Raw genomic sequence first — 22,949 nt, 5'->3', positions numbered from 1 at the left:
ATACAGAGACGAAAGGACAGCACAGTAAGCCTGGAAAACCTTGCCAGGGAGGCTGAAAAGCTTCTTGGAGGAGGTGACACATAAGCTGTGTCTTGGAAAAGGGACTGGGACACTGAGAAGCAGGGGGGATAAGGAAGGGCATTCCACACGAAGGACACAGCCTGAGCAAGGGTAGGAAGTGGCAGAAGCAGGTGGCATTTGAGAAGCTCTAGTGTAGTGGTGAGGGCACATGTTGTAGAGCTAGAACAGAAGGAAGTGAAAAGGATAGTTTAGATTGAATTACAGTGTTCACCAAAGCTTAGCAGACGAGAGACTGAGATGATGTGGCTGGTCTTTTAGAAAGGAAACTTGTGAAGTATAGAGCTTTGCCACTCAAATATGGCTGTCGAGTGGCAGCCTTGTGTATTCCCAGCTGAGGTATCCCCAGGCTTCCTGAAGCTTCATTTTGACATAATTTGCTCCTGAAGGCATTCATATACCCATGAACTTTTGAGAAGCCTTAGAGTTGATGATGGATTAGAAGGACGAGTCTGGAGTCAGCCAGGTACCAGATGAGCCTCTGTGATCATAGCCTAGTAGAGGGATGGGAAGAGCATGAACTAAATCCCCATGGGATAGAGTGGACCACTCTTGATGATTTGGTGGTGAGGGGACTAGAGAAAGAAAAGAGGATTCTAAGATGACTCCCTAGTCCCTGGCTTGGATAACTAAGCACACATTCAAGAGACAATTAGAGGCTTGTTATTTTAAGTCATGTGGCTAATGCTAGCCACTGGGCATCTGCCATATGCTAACAGCATCCTCATTATTTTGCATTCTCCATTTCATTCAGTCCTAGTAGCCCAGTAACACAGATATTGCCATTGCCCTCCTCCAACAGAGGGGAAGTGGAGACGGAGGGGTGGAACTTTTTGCCTAAGGTCACAGAGCTTGTGAATGGTGAGGAGAAGCCTGAACTGTCCAGTTCTAGAGCTGTCCAGCCCAGGGCTTCTTCTCCTTTGATCAGATTGAGGGAAGAGGTTAGTCGGGCTGTCTCCCCACTGGCTTGAGGAACTTGAAGGTTAGATAATGGAGAGCCTTGGAGATGAGGAGGAGGGTTTTCATTTCAGACTAGTTTAGTCGAGGTATCTGAGGGATACCCAAAGGGAGGGGTCATCAGGCCATGAGAGGAAGGATCAAACAAGGGCTGTAGATTCGGAAAGCTTTGCTGTCTTATGGACAACTGAGTAACACCAATAAGGTCACCCAGAGGTTAGAAAAGGTCAACACTAGTGCCACAGTGAGAAAGCCTGTGGAACTAGAATAAAGGACTGTGAGAAATCTGGAGTTCCTTGTAGATGTGGGGCGGGAACAAGTTGCAAGCACACTGCATTAAATTCTTAAAGACAAAGAGATGGGGATTCAGGATCACTGCAGTTGCTGGTGTCTGGCCGTGATCTTTGAAATCGAAGCCCATAGAGTTTCCACAGGATTGCCATGGTGAGGGGATGAGTGGAAGTTATGGGCTGTTATGCTGAGATTTATGCCAAGAAAGGGAAGAGAGTGCTGTGGACTTAAGACAGAGAAGGTAGGGGACAGAAGGGACAGTGCTCTTGGAGAGGTGTTCAGGATGTCAAGTGGACAGCATGGTGGGTCTACTACGGTATATCAAAGGAGACAGGGAGGGACCCATCCTGGAAGCACCATGTAACCCAGGGTATCCTATGTGTAGCTGTCTTTATGATGACCCCCCCCCCCCCCGCCGGCTTTCCAAAATTAGGTATAAACCAGCCCTCAAATGAGGACTCCAGAAGGAAGGAAGGAAATGCCAGTGGAAAGCACACCAACTTCTTGCTGCCAGCCAGCCGGGCACCTTCACTTCTGAACCCTCGGGTGGACACAGACAGGGCTCCCTGATAGCCACAGTTGCTGAAGGAAGCTAGACTGCTGCCTCTTAACACTCCAACACACACACACACACACACACACACACACACACACACACACACACACCATCACACCATCCTTCTGCACTGGACAATTTGGGGAGCAAGCAGGATAGGTGGGTCAGGGGGTGTTTTTAGGATATTATTTTGGGAGTGACAGGTAAAGAGAAAACATGTTCAATGGCTGGACTGGAAGTTACCCAGGCCCTGATGTAGAAACCCGAAGCAACCAGACTCCCTGATCAATCCAGGGACCATGATGGAGGTGAGGCATGGCTTTCAGGAGGCCAGAGCCGCAGTGCCCAGGATTATGGGGAGTGCCATGCTGGTGGGCAGTGGCCTTGCCCTTGAACTCCACCTCAGGCAGTCTTATATAGCCTCAGAACCCTCCCGCTGTTACAGACAATCAGAAGTGGGAATCGCCTAAAATCCAAAGGAAGGGTCCAGGCCACCCAGGGCTTCCAGACAGGAAGCTACTCCCACTCCAGGCCCAGTTGTCTTATCCAAGAGGGTGGAGGAGGGGAAGGATAGTTCACACAAGCTAGGCCTGAGAGTAGAGGACAGGGGTGAGGGGGTGAAGGAGAGGAGGAAAAGGGAGGGGGAGAAGAGGGTGGGGATGCCCCAAGCCAAAGTCCTCTGTGGAGTCCTCAGGTGCTGTGAGTTCTAAGCAAGGGTAGCTCTCTCTACTTAAAGGGGAAATGGCTCTCTGGGAAGTGTGGTGGGGAGTGGGAGAAGTAGAAGTCTTAGGAGGTCATGTCAGTGGAGTAGTGGGCTATAAGGGTCTTACTAAAAGCAATGCCGATTAACCCTCACTCCGCAAAGCACAGCCTGTGTTGACTGACTTACCATTCTACCATGGCCCTTGTCCTGGCAACTTCCATCTTCGGCTTTGTCTTGATCTTGGTCCCATCTATTTTCAACCCACCCCTCACTCCGTTCACCCACAGACGTCCTGTATCCCTACAGTGTTGCCGGGGCTGCCCCGGGCACTGGGGATACCGTGGGAGGCTGAAGAGGAGGGCTTCCCACCAGCTCCAGTGGCTTCCCTGTGACAGAGGCATCTTTCAGATCCCTGACCTGACAGCATCCTGCCCAGTTTCACCAGGCCTAAGCAAACAGAGACCCCACCTTGCTGCTCCATTCCAGCTAAGTCTTAGGTCCCGCTCCCCCCCCCCCCCCGCCCCCAATCCCGCTCTGACTTTGAAGTCCTCTCCATCCTTGCCCCTACTCCTAATTTGTTCTAGGGAACAGAGTTATTAGCAAAACAGCTGTGGCTGAGGCTCCTTGCCAGTCAGCTCCTTGCACCCAAGGGCAGTTGGAACTACACAGCTAGGCTGCGGCTCTGCAGGGCTCCCAGAGGCGGTGTCCAGAGCCAGGTTGCCCTCTAGTGTTTACTGAACACACTTGCAGTCCTCTGTACAGAAAAGGGACAGAGTTCTGTGATGGAGACTTGATGGGATCTGCTTTGTGAGGGGCCCCAGAGCTTTGCTGGTCTTCTCCTAACGCCATCACAGGGTAATGACGCTCATCTGTTTACAGAAGTATCTCAGAACCCTCTTCCAAACAGCCCTTCCCCCGAGCTCTTGGGTCCATGGCTCATTCTAAACAGGTTTTTAAAAATTGTGTGCATGGGTATTTTTGCCTCTGTGTATGTCTGCACCACGTGCATGCCTGGTGTCTGAGGAGGTCGGAAGAGGGCATCAGATCCCCTGGAACTGGAGTTACAGGCAGTTGTTAGCCACCATGTGGGTGCTGGGAATCAATCCTGGGTCCGCTGGAAAAACAGCCAGTGCTCTTAACCCCTGTGAGGTCTCTCCAGCCCACTACATGGATGCTTAAAAAAAGATTTGAAGTTGAAGTCCTTTCTTTTGTAATTTTATCTCCTTCCTTCATGGAAAGAGGGAAACCAAAGGCCCATCTCCTTTGAGATGGCTACCACTGTTTACAGTCCGGGAGCTCAGCTCACTGAACCACGGTTTCCCTCAACTCTTCTCCTCCTCTCCACTCAGCTCATCTTGCCACACAACTAGAAAGGAGGCAGGATGAGAAGGCAGTAGACTCCAGCATCCCGGGATCTCAAGGAGAACTCTCAGGAAGGCTAACCTGAGCAATACAGAGGGCAACTTGAATCTCCGGGAAGAGGGGTTGGTCCCCATTGATCCCCAACTACAGTAGACAAGCTGTGAGGTGTGAGGGCAGGCGTGGTACTCATGCAGGCAGGCAGGCCAGGAAGCCAACCCTGTGGTTGGAGGCAGGGTAATGGGAAGAGGTCAGGTCCAGAACCAAGTCCCTCTCCAAGGCTGGCTGAGAAAAGCCTGTGCTCGGTGGCTGGGAAGGCTTCTGAGTAGCTCATGGCACAAGTCACTCTGTCACAAGCAGAACACAGACCACTTCTGTAGACTCCAGGCCAAGAAATCCTGCCTTGGCCTTCCAGCACTCTGCCGCTTAGAACGCTCTGCTTCCCCACCAGCACGATATAGCAGGAGACAAAGAAATGGAGGGTAATCATCAAATTAAATTAGAACCACTCCTTCAGACCCGACAGCACAGGTCAGGACAGTGGACCTCCCAGTAAGAAATGCTGTTTCGTTGACTGTAAGACTGGGGCGGGTGATTAGCGTCTACCAGATCGTCATGGACCATGAATAGACTTGAACCCCATGTGAAATATCATCACTGAACTAGCCCGAGCATCTGCTGACCCTCTTGTTCTAGTGCATCCTGGCATGGCTTCCATATGCCTCCGGTCCTCCTGTGTGAGGCGTAACATGAATGACCACTCCCCCCACTTACAGCGTTCCTAAGTGGTAAACACCCCGCATGAGTTCCTTTTACAGCCAAGTTTCTGCCTTTTCTGACTGTCTTACCACAGAGGTTCTTCCTCCTAGCAACTCTCTACACTTGTCCAACTCCGTCATGGCCTCCCAGCTGCCCACAGCTAGGTCCTGGGAACAGATGCCCAAAGCAGACACATCCACCTGTTGTCCCCGGTAGGGCGTTCTGCTGGCCAGAGCCGCGGTTGGGAGAAGTGCTCCTGAAGTGGCCTTCACAGCATTCCTTAGAGCGACACCATTCCAGGGGCAGAATGAGGCAGTCCTCCCTGAGCACTCACCTTGAAGGAGCACAGCTCCTGGGTCATCCCCGTCGTTGCTGAGCTGCATAGTGCCAACCAGTGCCAGCCACTCAGTGCCAGCCGTATGGGTTCCAGAGAGCGATCCGTTAGCCCCCCTCCACCCCCAACACTGTCCTCATCGGCCTTGCCCACTCTGCTTTCCCAGGGCTGTTCTCTGTGTTGTTCTTCCCAGGCCCCTTGTGTTTAGGTTTCTAAAACTAAACTTCGTCAGCAGCATTTTAAGAACTCTAAACAGACCGCAGCTTCTGGTTTTATGCTCCTAAGCTCTCGGAACTCTTTTTTGGCAAGAGGTGCTTACCTTATGTGGGCCTGGGTTCGTCTCCCTCCAGTTGTCTGTTTAGGTCCCCATGTGTTCTGCCCTCGGTCCGAAGGATGCACTTGCCCCCCGCAGGTCCAGCTGCACCTGCTCCCCGGTTCTCACGTCCACCACAGACAAGGAGCTCGAGAGCACTGCTGAGCTTGGCATGCTGGTGCACAGCTGTCCCTACCCCTCTACCCCCCGCCCCCCCACAGCTGCCCCCCATAACTGCCCCCACAGCTGCCCTCCTCAGCTGCCCCCCACAGCCTTGCTCTGGTGGCAGCTTCAGGAAGTCAGCCTTTCCTCCCAAGTCTTACTTCCACACTCTAACACACTTCTACACTCTCTCTCACACACACGTCTATATCTTACACTCATACACTGACACTGTTCCACCATCCATACACACGTTTGCCCGTGCCACACTATCCCTCACACACACATACCAATGCACTCAGGCAAATGCACACGCTCATGCTGTCCCTCACAGGTATGTTTCACACTTAGACACCAACACTGTCCCACACACATACATGTTCACTCGCATGTGTGTTCACTCTTATATATATTACTGTACTAGGCACACTCACATACCTCCACACTGTGCCACATGCATGTAATTACACTTCCACACTAACTTACATACATACAGCCAGACACTTCCACATCAGCCTACACTTATGTAGTCATATGCTTCCATACTATCTTTCACACACTTCTGTGCCATCCCACATAGAAGTCACACACCTCCACACTATCACACACACACACACACACATACAGTTACACACTCCTAGGCTATCCTATACATATACATTCACACAAGTCTATGCTATCCCATACATATATATTCATACATCTCCACACTTAACACCTACATGCTGCCCCACACACATACACTCACACCATCCCATAATACTCCCACACACATTATCATACACTTCAAAACTGTTCTATACATATATACTCTCCCACACTTGTCCACTATCCCATGCACACATACACTCTCAACAGACTATCACGTTCACACACTTACAAATAACCCACACACAGATATTGATGCCACACATTTCCTCACTATCCCATGCATGCATATTCACACACACTCTCACACATCTATACTATCCTCTTACCCATACTCACATACTTCTACACTATTCCACCTGCACACTCCCATACTGTCCCATATATACATACTCACACACCCACATCCTTCTGACACAGTCACACTCATACTCACACACTTCCATGCTATCCCCTGTACACTGCCCCCCACATGCACTCATACTCTCATGTATTTTCACACTACCATCATTGTACTCACATATTTACACACTATCTCATGGATACATGCTCACACTCACTGTCATATACATACTCTCTCATATTTCCACACTCACACATACTCCCTAACACTCGCACACACTCACACATTACCATTTCAGTGACCTTTGTCATCACTTTGCCATGTCCTTGCTCACTCTGTTCCCTCAGGACACCTCCCTTCATCCACCCATCCATCATGGTCCCCACGATGGCTGAGGGAGAACAAAGCATTATACGACACAGCGTATCGTGCTAGTTGGGCCACTGAAAGTCACCTGTACAGCTTCTTCCTTTTACAGACAAGGAGACCGAAGTCCAGAAAGGGAAAGACACTTAGCTGAGATCAGGATGTTCTATGTATGTCAGAGCCAAAGACACCCTGGGGCTCTGAAGTAGACAAGGTCTGGGGTCACCTACCCTGTCTCTTCCCCTGGCCCTCGCTCCTGGCATGTGCATGGGAGCAGCTGGTGTGGGCCACTCATGGACACTTGCTAGCTTCATGTGTGTGCCGTCCGTCACCATCACTATATCCCATCTGCTCCTGGGAGGCCACTCAAGGGCTTCTTCTGAGAGCAATTGCAGGCTTTATCATTGTCCTCATGTCCCCTTCCTCACTGTGCATTCCTGCCACAATGGTATATGCATCCTTACATGACATGTGCAATTGATGCTTACTTCGGGTTTCTATGGTTTTTGCCTACACAAGTAAATGATAAGCTTCAGGAAGAGAGGGGAGACTATGCCTTGTGTGTGTGTTATGTTATGTGCCCACATGACTGGCAAGATGCTTGCTATACTGCTAGAATTCAATAACAAATGTTCGACAAATGTATAAACAGATTTAACAATGAAAGTAATCATAGGTTGCTCACTTTCAAGCCATGAAAAAAATGGGACCGTCGCAGTTGTATGTAGGCTCTGAAATACCAAAAGGACTAGAAGGAATGTGGAAGGGGAGATGTCTGGGGGTCCCTGGGTGATAGGAGGGGATGATGGTTAGCCATGGTGGAGGAGTGAGGCTGGGAGGGGGAGGCCAGAACTTGCCAGTCTGCATCTGGCTCTTTTTACAGTAAGGACTGGCCCACTTCAGGAGATGCTCATGTAATCCAGCTGTGCTGGCACCTGGAGAAGCCACAGCATGCCTTGCTCTAGGTGGCCTTCAGTACTGATCGCCATGTCCTTTCTGTCCCCCCTTGTCTCCTCCAGAGCCAAAGGATGAAGTGGAAGTGTCAGATGATGGTGAGTGAGGCCAGCTGCCTTGGGGACAGGCTCTTGGGATGGAGGGGCTGAGAAGGGGGAACCCGATGGCTCACACTCACCCTGACCTGTGCCCTGCAGACGAAAAGGAACCTGAGGTCGATTATCGGACAGTGACAGTTAACACTGAACAGAAAGTATCTGATGTGTATGACATTGAAGAACGACTGGGATCGTAAGTGGAGTTCCAAACGGCCCCTGGGGCCCCAGGGTGAGGGTGGTGCAGGACCCACAGCTCACCCCAGAGGCCCCTTCCTGTGCTGTCCTAAACACGGCTTCCTCCCAAGCCGAGAGCCTGCAGACTGGGAGGGAATGACCCACAAGCACACCCCTCATCGGGGGCCTTCTTTGGAGCTACTCCTGAGGTTCTGTACAGGCTCAGCTCTGTAGGAGCCGTAGACCGGGCTTTCTGTGCCTCTGCTCCCAGCACAGCACTCAAGCAGAGGGACCAGATCTGAGTCCGTTCTCTTTAGCCTCCCTTGCATTGGGTCTGAAGTAGCCGGGCCTGGCAAGCACCTTCTCTGCAGCAGTACCAGCTTTGGGGTTGCATGAGCATGCCCAGGGAGCCTCACAGTTCCTAGATGAACTTGCCCTGTACTGCCATGGACTGGTCCTCCGTCCCTAGGACATAAAGGACACCAGTGCCCAGACACCAACAAGCTGTGCATCTCTCCCCAACTCTCAGTCTCTGGGGAAGCAGAAGAAAGTGAATGGTGGGGGGCAGTGGGGGGCATGTAGCTGAGTTGGTAGAGTGTTTGCCTAATGGGCACAAGGAACTGGATTCCACCGCCAGCACCACACAAACCAGATGTGATGGTGCACATCCCAGCGCTCAGGAAGTGAAGACAGGAGGGATCAGAAGTTCCAAGTCAAGGTCGTCATTAGGGATGTAGTGAGTTTGAGGATACTCTGGGCTATATGTTTTTAAGGGGAAAAAAAAAAGACAATATGTCTCAGCTTTTATTTCTGATGGTTTAGGGGAACCAAGGGCACAATGTAGGCCTCTTATCAGCTCTGGGGAGGAAGTCATCTTGTTGGAATAAGAAGAGCTCCCTGCTCCCGGTGGGGGAAGCCACTCCATCCTCCACTGCCAGAGTGTCTGTGCTGGAGTGGAATGGAAGAAGAACAGCCATTCGGTAGTTCTGTATTTGGAAAGGAGGACCTCAGCCCATCTCCAGGGGTCCCTCCCAGGGAAGGGAAGGAGTCTACCCTTAAGGTTAAGTAGGATGTTCTTCATTGGTCAAGAGTATTTTAGCTCTGTGAGCCACATACCTGGGTCACGACTACTCAGCTATATAGCCGTGGACAATACGTAAGTGAGCAGGTGTGTGGTTGTGTTCCGGCAAGCCTCTACCATAAAAAGAGTAAGGCCAGATCTGCCTCATGCATGGGCTGTAGTTTGCCACCCCCACCCAGCTTTGTAGAGAACTCAGCTCAGCATGGCTTTTCTCTTTTGTTTCACTGACAGTGGGAAGTTTGGACAAGTCTTCCGACTTGTGGAAAAGAAAACTAGAAAAATCTGGGCAGGGAAGTTTTTCAAGGCCTATTCTGCCAAGGAGAAAGAGAACATCCGCCAGGAGATCAGCATCATGAACTGCCTCCACCACCCCAAGCTGGTCCAGTGTGTGGATGCCTTCGAAGAAAAGGCCAACATCGTCATGGTCCTGGAGATGTGAGTGGCACTGTAGCCCGAGAGCCCCTCTCCCTCCCCCCACCCCTACCCCACCTCCCACCCCCGAACCTGCTGTCCCCACCCAGCCACCTCCACCACACAACACGGTATGATGGGCAAGATACTCACCAGCACCGTGACCAGGGCTGACCAGGGGGAACCAGAACTGGCCCTGACTCACTGAGCAGCAGCCGGCCAACAGTCTGGGGACCACTGTACCCCTTTCCTCCTCTTTGTCTCCTTGTGATAGAGCTCAGCTATCACAGGTTCCTTGCTTCTGCGGGGGCATTCTCACCTGAAGGTAGTGTCAGGTAGGAAAGGAAGGAACAGGGGAGCTTCTTGCCTTCCTTGCAAAGGAGAAGGGACCCCAGATTTGGGAGCTCAGAATTCTGGAGTGGAGCCCTCTCTCCAGCCCTTCGCTGCTTCTTACTGACACCCATCCCTCCCTTGTTGAACTAGTTTGATTTCTCACTCGCCAGAGCGGCGCTTTCTCTGCTGGGTTATACAGAGGCTGGGGGGTGGATCAGATGACCCGCAGGCAAGGTTTTCCCAGAATCCATTGTCTCCTCTATACCCCGAGACGTCTACCTCCCTCAAGTGCATACACACACATCATTAAGCCAGGTGCCCTTCACAGGCACCTGCATTTTTCATGGGTTTCCTTTGCTGAACTGTATTTCTTTTTAATTAAAATCACATTAAACATTTAAGGGAATACACAACAGAGTCTTATTCCCATCTGTTCACTCACTTTCCCTGTTTCTACACCGCCGGAGGTAAACAGTTTTATTGGGTTTTGTTGTATTCTTCCGAAGTTCTTAATGAAAATCTAACATGTGCATTTTTACCGTCCTGCCTTTTATCACAATGTGTGGCTTGAACTCACTGTCCTGCACCGTGCGGTTTTCAGTAAACCACTACCATAGCAAGCCCTGCGTCCTCCCAGCTCTGAGGGACCTCACAGTACACACACATCACATCACAGTGCATGCGTTTGAGCCAAGTGCCTTTGATAAGAGGTCAGGAGGTTCCCTGACTTCTTTTGCAGACATTGCTTGCAGCCTCGCACACATGTGTTTTCCCTGACACCTGTGCGTACCCATAGCTTGCATCCCAGAAGTGAAGCTGTGCAGGTGAAAGGGTGTGGTCACTGGAGAGTTTTCAAGGTATCTTAGAATTGCACTGAGCACCCTGAACTTTGGGATCAGATCTTTGGGAAGATGAGCTGTCCACTCTGGCAGGCATTCTTCTCTGGGAAGGACCAGGCCTGGGAATGGGATGAGCTTCTTTTCTCCCCTCATCACAGTGACATTCGGCATGCTCCTCTCAAAAAGTGCTTTTAGGGCAGAAAAAAAGGTTAAAAGTGCAGACCTGCATCAGATAACCCTCACTCAGATCCTAGCCCACCTCTCATGATTTGACCTTGGACAAGTTACTTAGCTCTGCCCATCCTTAGTGTTATTATTTGTCGAACCTGTTGCTCCCTCATGAATGCTGTGGGATGAGTGGGGTAGTGCTTGAGAGTGAGGTTCAGCGCTTGGCCATAGGCAGCTAGTAGAAGAAAGATAAGCTGGCTTTTTCAGTATTCTGGTCTGTATTCCACTTAAAAGTAACCTGAGAGCATTTTAACATCAAGCAGATGCTGTGGAACATCTAATTCTCCTTTCTAATACTCAGGAAGCCTGCCTTCAAGTTCTGTTACTATTGAAATGTGATTTTTTTTTAAATTGTTGGTACTACCAGCCAAAAGGTATTTAGATTGAATAATCTCAAGGCTCCCCATTTGGCTTTGAAATTCTGCTTTCTGTGGAATCATAAAAGACTCAGAGAACATTTTCATTGGTATCTTATGGTCAACTTACCACCACCCCCTTTTAGCAATATTGAGTCCCCGTCTGTGACCCTGTCACAGCTTCCAATCTCTTTGTGGGCTGAGATTTCACATTTGTTCTAGAACGGCTTGCTTAGTCCAAGCAGTGTGGGTATGTGAAGACGTGGAGAAAGGCTTTATCTTTAGAAGTTAAACCTTGAGCAAGTTCGTGAGGGGGGCAGGAGGCAGGCGGGCCTGGGTAAGGCCAAGCAGCGGCACCAGTGGGCAGAATACCATACTTAGCTTGGAATTGGGACTTGGCAGGCTGGGTGGAAAAAGCAGAGAAATGTAAGGAGGTTTCAGCTGGTCTGGCTTTCATCCCCGCACCCCCCCTCCTCCCCCACGGACAGAGTGAGTCTCACAGGCACAGATGCTAGGTTAGCCTCTATGGAGGGTTAGGGGCTTGCCCTTTGATAGGAACTCAGCCAGGGCTCATCCTCCACCTGTTCACCCCTCTAACCTAGTCCTACGCCTGTCCACACACAGGGGAAAGGTTGACAGCCTGCAGGGGATTTTATGTTCTTGTTTGATGGAGAAACTGAGAGAAATTAAATATATCCCAGAGTCCCTGCCTCAGATACGTGGGAAATAAGGAAGAGCAGGTCTACAGTCTATCTGACTTTGTTTCTGGACAAGCCCCAGTTGTAGAGCACTAAGGGTCCTCCTGGCCGCTGGCCTGGGCCTGGGCTTGCCTTGTCGGAAGTGCTTGGGACTGGCCAGGTGGTGGTGGGACTCAGCCCCGAAGAGGATATGAAGTTTCAGCTGGGTCCCTGGGGGGTGCTGTCTTCTTTGTTCCACCGTTAGTAAAGTTTATAAAAGATCATCCAGCTGGCTGCCAGGAGACAAGGAGTAGAGACTGGGTACCAAGTCCCTGGATGGCATTGTCCTCTCTGACTGCCAGGGAAGGCTTGCCCGCCCTAGAGCTCTGGAGATAAGTTTGGTCCCTTGGGATGGGTAGTGTTGGTGATAGTAAGTGTCCATTCATTTATTCACTCACTATCAGTTTATTAAGAACACATTTCATCTGACCCTATCCTGGCCCATGTCTGTGGGTAGCAGCCTTTAGCAAACCAATATCTTCTCCCAGGCTTGACCATTTTGAAGAGAAACCTACAGAACTACGAAACTTGATGTTTAACTCCTTCCATACCAGGAAGTGACTGAAGAAATGATTTTAAAATATATTAGAGCTGGGCAGCGGTGGCACATGCCTTTAATCCCAGCACTCAGGAGGCAGAGCCAGGCAGGTTTCCATGAGTTCGAGGCCAAGCTGGTCTACAGAGCGAGATCCAGGACAGGCACCACAACTACACAGAGACACAGAGAAACCCTGTCTCGAAAAACATATATATATATACATATATATATATTAGATATATATTAGATATAGTTGAATAGGCTTGAGCCTATGTGAACTAACACTGAGTAAGTCACCTACCTCTAGAAATGCAGCCGTATGAGCTTCATGGCTCAGACATCTACGCTTACTTCTCCGAAGTCCCCGGGGATGTTGAACTAATGGCTGCTTTCTCAGAACAGTTTAAACTTAGAGGCAGACATCTGGGGGCACCTTGTCTGTGCTAGATGCTAGATGCTGGCAGCTGCAGATGAGAGCCTGGAGATGAGCCAGGCTTCATGCATCTGTGATGACCAGCAAGTGAGACAGACCGGCTTGATAGAAAAAGCACAGACAAGACATGGAGACCCTCAAAAGGAAGGGTCATTTGTGTAGGAATAGTGAAGGGTTTCTCCAGGAGCTGAGTTTCAGTTCCTCACAGGAGCCATAGCAGAGCAAACTGGGATGTCCCGCACATGTCTGGTGAACTGGGGACTTCTAAACTATGGAGCCTCAGATTCATCGCAAGACTTTACAAAGTCAAATCCCTGAGGGAGGATGTTGTGCGTCTGTAATTTCCCTTTTTTATATATGATTTTAAATGATGCATTAATTTTATTTTATATGCATTGGTGTTTTGCCTGCATCTGTGTGTGAGGGTGTTGGATCCCCTGGAACTGGAGTTACTGAAAGTTGTGAGCTGTCCCGTGGGTGCTGGGAATTGAACCCAGGTCCTCTGGAAGAGAAGCCAGTGCTCTTAACCCCTAAGCCATCCCTCCAGCCCCAAGAATCTATATTTTCAACATAAACCCAAATGATTTTTTTTTAATGAAAAAAGATATTTAACATGTTGGTACCCTTCTGGGTACTTTGCCTATGGTGTTAACTCAGTCTGTTTTTGGAGCAAACCTGTGAGGCGGTGATGTCTTTCTCTATATCTTACAGATAAAGAAATTGAGACTGTGGCCTAACAATAGAGTTTGTCTTAGAGCAGTGATTCTCAACCTTCCTAACGCTGTGACCCTTTAATACAGTTCCTCATGTTGTAGTGACCCCAACCATAAAATTATTTCGTTGTTACTTCATAACTGTAATTCTGCTACTGTTGTGAATCATAATGTAAATATCTGGTACTCAGGATATCTGATATGTGACCCCTATGAAAGGTCGTTTGACCCCCAAAGGGGTTGCCACCCACAGGTTCAAAAACACTATCTTTGAGCCTTCCTGGATATCAGTAGAAATGAAAGCTTCAGGACAAGAGGCGCCACCTGCTGGCTATGAAGGGTCTTTCTCCTCTGGGTAGTTCTAAAGCGTCTCCTCTAGCTCCTTCTAGTGGCCGGGAATACTCACTGACCTTTACCCGACTCAGCTCTTCCAGATCATATGATGAAGGAGGTATACAGGCTCTGCTGTCTGCTGTCTGTCTCTCCTGCAAGGGTCAGTGACAAGGAACTACCTGGCCCAGAGTCAGCTTGTAAAACTCCGAGATTGGATCCACATCTGTCACTGTGCATTCATGATGACTCCTTTTAGGAGAAGTACCACCTCTTGTACTTACAGTAGCAGAAGTGGACCAACAGGCCACTGTTGAAAACTGAGTTTCCTGATACCTGGATGTTACCATAGGTTACCAAGGGAATGCTTTAAACTCTCGGAGCAGTGAGCAGGGAAAGTGGGCTTCAAAGTCTGCGATGGGGGTTCAGAGAAGACTGTACACCTCGACATCAGGGCCACCTGAAGTTAGCAGTGGATGCCCAGATGTGGGTTCTGGAAGTGGAGTGGATTACGCATGCCCGGGACAGAAAGTCTACCAGGTAGAAGCAACAAGTTAGCTACAGTGGGAGGGAGCAAACTCTCAGATCTATTACAGCTACTCCTGGAATAGGCTACATCCAACTAATTCCAGAAAATTTGCTGAGGATTCTCATTATCAAAGATCGTTTTCTGTTCCTGGCTATGCACATACATTCTTATATTCTGTAAAAAAGTGAATATTTGAAATGTTAGTTCCCTGTACCTAGAAGGCATCGCTGGGGTCTATGAGAGAAAAAGACTGCTAGGGATCACCTTTCTAAATAAGGGAATCTTGTCCTTATTTCTCAGTTCATGCCTGGCCTGAGGGCTTCCCAGATTTCCGATGCTTCCCTGAGCCCTCCAGTAGCCTAGCCTATCAGGTATATGTGTAGAAGAATGAATGGGGCTTGGAAAGCTGCAGAAATTTGGCATGTACACAAGCATGTGCACACACAGGCACCCTAGTCTACCTTGGCAAGATACCCTGCCATTCTGGTCCCCAGAATCCTATGACGTGACTGCAGCGTCTCTCCTGCCTCCTCCTGTCCCCACAGCGTATCAGGGGGTGAGCTGTTTGAGCGCATCATCGACGAGGACTTTGAGCTGACAGAGCGAGAGTGCATCAAGTACATGAGGCAGATTTCGGAAGGGGTGGAGTACATCCACAAGCAGGGCATTGTGCATCTGGACCTCAAGCCCGAGAACATCATGTGTGTCAACAAGACAGGCACCAGGATCAAGCTCATTGACTTCGGGCTGGCACGAAGACTAGGTAAGGCCATCTATCTGTCACGGTGGCGGTGGCTGTGTGTGTTCTACACACTGCATGTTGGAAATGTACAGCGTTGGAGCCAAAGTCAGAGACCAGGAAGACTTCTCAGGTTCAAGCCCAGCCCCTACCACTTGCTGCTCTATCACTCTCAGCCTGAAATTCCTTTCCATAAGGTAAACAGGACCTGCCCCATATAGTTGCTAGGCTGCTGATGCACAAGAGCCATAGTCCTTACACAGTAAGCACCTTGGCAGTAACTACCTATTTGATGATGGTGATAATGCTGCTGGTGCTGGTGATGGGGATGGTGGTGGGGATGATGATGATGATGACGACAATAACTCATTTTGGTGATGACGGCTTCCCACATCTGCATTATGTTACAGTTTACAGAGTACTGTCACATTAAAAGAGAATGTATTAGCCTCATTCATTCTTACCTAGGGGAAGGACATATTTGAAGAGATCAAGGTTCTCCAAAGCTTTGCCCAGCAGGTTCCAGTGAAGTGCTGAGGCTGGCATAGGAACCCTGGACCCAGCTGAGCATGCCCTGGGGCCCCTCTGCTATCAGTGCCTTGCTGTTTCACCCCAACTTCTGACGTCTTCAGTAGGAAGAAGGTGTGGGGGAGTGGTCAGAACCTCTTTCCAGGCACTGAAGTCTTTATGGTCAGCAACTGTGCCTCCTGTACCCTGCCCCCTATATCCACTCTGCCTCTGTGGCTCTCGGATGTCTGTCATTGAGCAGCATCCTTCTCCCTTCCGGGACACTTCTGTTAATACAGAGCCACAGGGCTGGAGTGAGCTGGTCTTTATTTCATCACCCTGTGAGAAGGGGGAAATAGTTAAGCAAGATAATGCCACCTGATAAACCTCCCAGGACTTCCAGGGTTATGTTGGTCATCCAGAGCACAGTGAGGCCAGAGCTCTGTCTGGTACTGAGCAGACCTGCCTGTCCTACTCTCCTCTGCCACCGGGGTGGGTAGGATGATGGCCAGCGCATAGGACATTCCTTTGGACAGTAACCACCAATAAATGGAACAAATAGGGAAGCAGTGGCCTCAGGAGCTGGCAGGGACAGAGCCCAAGGAGCCCAAGGAACACAGCGTTCCAGTTCCTTGGTAGCGGTACACCGTGAGAACCGTGGTATCTGAGGACCAAAGAACAGGGAAGCAGTTAAAATGTAGCAGGGAGAGTTAGGTGTGAGCTGGAGTGGAAAATTCAGGCTGTGAAAGCTGGTAAGGCCTTTGTTTGGAATATTGGACATGGGTCCTGATGCGTTGAACCAGACCAGATGTGGCTCCCAAGCCAAAGCTCTACCACTACTGACATCTCCAACCCGGAGATGGATTCTGGTCCCCCCCCCCCATAGGCATCTCTGCTCCTTTATGGCCAAGATATACCACTTTGGAGGTTAGGCCTCTCCAACTATTGCCCAAGCAGCTGGAGAGAGGAGACACAGAGGTTTAGAATAAACAGGAGAGGCAGTGGATGGGGAGTGCGGGGAACCTGGACCAGCAATCAGACCACCTGGGTCCAAGTCCTGACCATCTCTAATGAGCTGGATGGGGGAATCACTTCACTTCCCTGCACCTCTCTTTTGTCCTAAGTGGCACGGGAATCGTCCCTATGCCCTAGCATTAATGAGAATGTTAAGCTTTTTAAGGACAAAAGAATTATCCGATGTAAAGAGAAATCCTTTTGAAGCTGGTAACAAAGTACATCAGACAGAGTGCATGTTAGCATCACAGTCTATTGGAGATTATTGAACATAAGTCACAATCTCTACCTCAGGGGACAGACTAGCTTGCTAGAGACACAGGCTTATGAAAGGACCACTCAGGGACAGGTACTCTAATGTCCTCTTTTACCATCCTAAACAACTCAGGACATTGAAGGTGAGCATATAGCTTGTTGGTTTTCCTGGTGGGTGGGTATGTTGACAGGAGGCCAGCTGCCTTTGTGTGGAGCACACCTGAAGGTGAAGCCCTTGTCTGTGCCCATGACACAGACGAGGGCAGGGCCTACCCCAGGCTAACTCTGTGACATGCTGTCAATTGACCCCTCTCCGTTCTGGTTTCAGAGAATGCTGGGTCTCTGAAGGTCCTCTTTGGGACCCCAGAGTTTGTGGCTCCTGAAGTGATCAACTATGAGCCCATCGGCTATGCCACAGACATGTGGAGCATCGGGGTCATCTGCTACATTCTGTGAGTCCCAAGATTCTTGGTGGGGAGGGGAGACACTCCCACAAGAGGGCCCCCAAATTGCCATGTTACAGGGAGGGAGAGACAAGGTTGGATCATTATGGGGACCACTGCCTCCAAGCAGAAGGGTGATAGGTTTCCATTCTTAACTCTGCCAGCCCACCCTGTTTCTGGGCTCCCAGTGAGTCCGTGGCCTGCATCACCTTTCTGTAGCCACATAGAATGCCACACATAAAGATATCCATGCTGGGTATCTCACTGTCCCTAGTGCTGGCAGCCTGGGGGCTTTGGTCAGGCTTATGAGGTAACAGGAAGCCCAGGTGGGCATCTTCACTACCTTCCGAGGGCAGAACCCCATCCTCCCAGGATGGACACCACAGTCCTGACTCATCTCTCACTCAGTACAGGTACTGATTAATAAGCATTCTTAATGGAAAGGCTTATATGGGAACAAGAGACAACAGATCAATGCAGTAATTAGTTAGCAATGCTGGAGGGAAACAGGAGAAGCCAATGGTATACACCAGTGCTTGGCAACCCATAATATACCTCAGTCTCTATGGCAGTGCCTCAAATTGCAAGCTTTGCCTCAGGACTGGGCGCCCCAAGATTCCACACTTATAACAGGAGCCAGGCACCCATAGTGTTTGTCCAAGGTTACATTTGTAGTAACTAAGTCCCGTGTACTTTTGTTGGGTTGTGATGAAGCTTCAGGTCATAGTCATTAGCCTTAGAAGTAGCCCTTGAACTTACGTGGCCACATGCAGTTGTGGGATAATCTTCCCTAAAGCTGTGGCACACGTGTAGCTGCTAAAACTATTGTTGTCAGGGTTAGGGGTGTAGCTCAGCCAGTAGAGTGCTTTTCCAGCATGTCTGAAGTACTGGGTCCAGTCCTCGTCAAAGCATAAGAACATCCAGATATGGTGGCACACATTTACAGTCCCAGCACAAGAGAGATGGAGACAGGAGAATAAGAAGTTTAAGGTTACCCTCCGCTACATGGCAAGCCTGGGCTACATGAGACCCTGTTTCAAGAATATATACATATGTATATTGTCATTAAAACAAAGGGGAACATAAACACTTTTCACAGAAAATTTGAGGAGGCTAGAGAGATGGCTCAGTGGTTAGGAAAATGTAGTATTCTTGTAAAGGTTCAGTTTCCGGCACCCACATCAGGCAGCTCACAACTGTTCACAACTCCAGTTCCAGGAGATCCAAAGCCCTCTTTTGATAAGTTCTCTGATGAGTGCTTGCACACATAAGGTGCACACAAATTCATCAGATGCATATATATATATATATATATATATATATATATATATATATATACACACACACACACACACACACAATCTCTCTCTTCTCTCTCTGTCTCTCTGTCTCTCTCTCTGTCTCTCTGTCTCTCTCTCTCACATACACACACACACACACACAGAGCAATTTTAAAAAAATGTTTTATTTAAGGAGGTTCTCAAAGAATGCTCTCTGAGACATTTGGGGTCCTCAGCCCCTCAGGGTGAAAAGTTACTCTTAATGCCCAGTTGATTTAAGAAGGACTGTTAAAAAAGCTTTGGTGGGGCCAGCCGGGCTCTCCACATCCTCAGAGTTTTACGGTCACCGTGGCCTGTGAGGACAGCTTCCTTCAGTTAGACCTGTGCCATGGTATTTGTACCGTGGAGAGCCACTGCCTCCCCTGCCTAAAGTCACCCTCCGCCAGGCCAGAGAAGAGCCCATGCATGTCCCTGCCTCTCCCTGTGCCCTCTGGGAGGAGGTACTAGTGACTGAGGACACTGCACTGGATGCTTCTTCCCCCTGTTCCTGGTTAAGTACAGAACAGAGGCCCAGTAGCTCAGCCTGTCTCTTCTAGGGCTTGTGGGCCAGCCAGAGCTCCTTTTGGTCTTTGTGCCCTAGTGAAACACCGGGCCCTGCAGAAGCCACGTTTCGTGAGCTCACTCCGGTCGGCCCCTGCTGGTGCTATGGCTTAGCTTGGTCCAATACTTGCAACACAGCCTGCCGCAGGAGGCTTCCCCTTACTGTGGTCTGGGGATCATCAGATCCACTGGTTTTCACAAGAGCAGGTCTGATCTCAGCACAGACGTAGAGTGGGTCATGGCAGGGGTTTGATTGTATTGGACATCAAAGTGCCTGGGGCCATGGAAGCTGCATGGCTGGCCACTTACCATGGTCTGGGCGGGTGACCAAGTGTTCCGTTTTGTTCAGAACTAATAGTTTCCTAGGGTACGGGACTTTGAGCATAAAAATGGGGACAGTCCCAGACAAACCAGGAGTTGCAGTGGTAACTAGAATGCTCAGTGAACACATCCCTGTGTCTCACACTGGATCAAAAAAACCAAACACAACCAGGATCCTGCAGACCTCGGGTCCTCTCATGCTTACTGTTCCAGGGACCAACGTAATCTTTTTTTTTTTTCTGAAGTTAGGGGTCAGTTCTGTCTGTTCTTGGACTTCGTGAAATGACCCAGAAGGAAGCAGCTGGCTTCTTTACTCAGTGCCATGAGACGAATTCATCCTGTTACACACAGCTGTGGATGGCTCATTATCTAAGCCGTGCAGCATGCCATTGTGTGAACATAACCAGTGAATGATGGGGACTTCGGTAGTGTCCAGTCTGTAGTGTTACAGGCTCCTGGCACACGTGTTTGTAGAGAGAATAATCGTGCTGGAAATGTAATCTGGAACTCGGCTTACTGGGTCAGAAGAGCACTGAGTTGTTGGGGTTTTTTGTTTTGTTTGGTTTGGTTTTTTTTGTTTGTTTGTTTTTTGGTTTTTCGAGACAGGGTTTCTCTGTGTAGCTTTGCACCTTTCCTGGAACTCACTCTGTAGTCCAGGCTGGCCTCAAACTCACAGAGATCTGCCTGTCTCTGCCTCCCGAGTGCTGGGATTAAAGGCGTGTGCCACCACCGCCCGGCGAGCACTGAGTTTTAAAGTAAATTCTTTTAGATTCTACTCTCCCCCTCCCTTGTTTACTAGCTCGCTCTTAAAGTGAAGAATAAGAAATAAGGACAGTTTTTTAAAATGGGGAAGATAACCTTGATGTACAGGAACCAGCTTGGTGTCAGGAGTAAAGAGAGGGATGAGAGGCAGGTAGCACATAGGCTCGACCCCTAACTCAGTGTCCTGATGGCTGCACCATTGCTATGGCAGTTTTCTGGAGTGCTCCTTGAGGGCTGGTCCAAATCTGGGAGTTCCTCTCCAGATATAGGGAGCTCTCGGTAGAGCACATGATGCTAAAAACGGAAGTTGGAGCCAGCCAGATGGCTTCCCTTAAGGCCCTGCTGTGCAGAGCTGGGGCTGCTGCTGGAAGCTGCTGGAAGAAGCTCTTAAGTGCCTCTGTGGCATCTTCTGCCCTGCCTCACCCCTCTCTTCAGAGCTGGGTTGTCTATCTGACAGTTCCTACCTTGGCCTCTTCTGCCTTTGTATAGAATGTCCTCCCGACCCCTCTCTAGGACCAGTGAATGCTATTGGATATCATTGGCCAGATAATGGTGGGTTTTTGCAATGTTCACCACCTGTCAGGGCAGTACCTCCCGAGGTACAGTCAGCACCATCATCACATCAGTGTGGGTGGGGGGGGCAGGATCCATCTGGGATTAATGCCACCATGTCGGGCATTGCTTAATTCTCAGTCTCCCTACAGCAGAGCTTTATCATCAAATCTGAGGCTGAGGCCTGTTCTTCTCTTGGGGTGGAATGTCAGGAGAGCAGAGAGCATGGAAATGTCTCTTGGACTACACTTGCTCCTTTACTGTCTTTAAAGTCACAGACATGATCTGACTGAATAAGTGGCTGGTTAAGGGGGGTGGCCACGTGCCTACCCGCAGAACTACTGAGGGCTTCCGAAGGGTTTAGGCTTTATCCCATTTTAGCCTTAAGGATCCCCAGTGGACGATTTAAAACAGCTGGCAGGTTCATGGGAAGAACCAAGGACTAAACTGGGGGTTTAGTCGTGTTTGCCAGAGTCGGAGTTTGGGGGTAACAAACTTGAAGGTAGTGACTGGGGAGAGAGCGGAGAGGCAGGGAATGAGAAGCATTCCTGGGTTCAGCAGAGGGGAGGGCAGCCCAGTCCCAGGCAGGGCAGACAGAGGCTGCAGCCGCACACTCACCTTCCCGGCATTTCCCTGACTTGTATGCAGCTGGAGTTGGGAGGATGAGGGCAACAAGGAAAGGGGACTTGGTAATGGCTGCCGAGGGCAGGAATGGCGGAGCAGGGATGAGACAGGGTTCAGTCAAGAGTGGCTGTCCCCAGGGGTAAGGGAACACCCCGTACTCAGGAAACAGGGCGGGAGAAGCCAGCGGGAGGGAGGTCTCTGGAAGGAAGGGGGGTCTAGCGCGGGGGCATAAGCCTGGCCTAGCATGCTTTTGACCTTGGGTTTTAATGCCCAGCATTGAGAAAGTATTAAGGAAGTAGATCATGGCGGGGCGGGGCACGGAGCGGGGGATGGAGAGATGGCTCAGAGGTTAAGAGCACTGGCTGTTCTTCCAAAGGACCTGGGTTCAATTCCCAGCACCCACATGGCAGCTCACAACTGTCTTTAACTCCAGTTCCAGGGAATCTGGTGTCCTCACACAGACATACATGCAAGCAAAACCCCAATGCACATAATAAATAAATCAATCTTTAAAACAAAAAAAAGAAAAGAAAGTAGAACACCCTGAAGTGTTCATGATTCAGATTTGAGAAGAAATGTCAAGAATCCACATGCTTGAGAGAGAAGCATCCAAGAACTTGCCCAGACATATAGCAGTTTTATGAAAACTGGGTAAGTCCCTTGATTTAAGACCAGATAACACTGGAGTAGGAGTGTCAGGCAACATTAGTGTATTTGCTAACTGGTTGATAGGTCATTTTTTTTCTAAGATAAAAAGACACATGACCCTTTTTGCAAATTCTAGCAGTAAAGTCTAAAACAGAAAAAAAAAAATAGAACCCCAAAACTAAGCATAGTTGTTTAATCCCAGGACCCGGGAGGCAGAAGCAGGAGGATCGTGAATCCCAGGCCAATCTGCACTATACTACATACTGAAGCAGAAATATAACCAGAAACAGAAGCATTACTAAAATATCCAAACTCTACCTCGGCCATCATGCTATGTACCAATATTGTAGGTTTCTAATTCAAGAGGAACTTGGGCAATCGGAGAGCTGGGCAGGACAGAGTGTTTCAGATGGGTGTGCTGCCAGAAAGGAGCAGTGCCAGGGCCAGAGGCTGGGGCTCCCCGTGCCTGCGATGTGGACAGCGATTAAGACCTATCTTTGCAGGATTCCAAGTCCTAATTAGGAAAGGAGACATGCAGAAGGGGCCCTTTTGGCATTCCTCAGCACGACTGTTTGCTTTTC

At 49.6% G+C, this 22,949-nt stretch overlaps 1 protein-coding gene across 2 annotated transcripts in view; it reads left to right on the top strand.

Moving 5' to 3' along the window:
- The window catches only part of Mylk (myosin light chain kinase), a 181,620-nt gene that overhangs the window by 141,065 nt on the left and 17,606 nt on the right, over nucleotides 1–22,949 (top strand). For both annotated transcript variants that reach the window (XM_059277280.1, XM_059277279.1), the window contains exons 22-26: nucleotides 7,889–7,921; nucleotides 8,021–8,114; nucleotides 9,408–9,611; nucleotides 15,169–15,386; nucleotides 17,467–17,590. In XM_059277280.1, coding sequence (XP_059133263.1) covers nucleotides 7,889–7,921; nucleotides 8,021–8,114; nucleotides 9,408–9,611; nucleotides 15,169–15,386; nucleotides 17,467–17,590 — 673 coding nt within the window. The remainder of the gene's footprint in view (nucleotides 1–7,888; nucleotides 7,922–8,020; nucleotides 8,115–9,407; nucleotides 9,612–15,168; nucleotides 15,387–17,466; nucleotides 17,591–22,949) is intronic.

Source organism: Peromyscus eremicus, chromosome 12 (assembly GCF_949786415.1).
Source record: "Peromyscus eremicus chromosome 12, PerEre_H2_v1, whole genome shotgun sequence".
NCBI classification, from domain to species: Eukaryota; Metazoa; Chordata; class Mammalia; order Rodentia; family Cricetidae; genus Peromyscus; species Peromyscus eremicus.
Note: the sequence above shows the minus strand (reverse complement) of the source record. Positions and strands in the feature narration are given on the sequence as shown.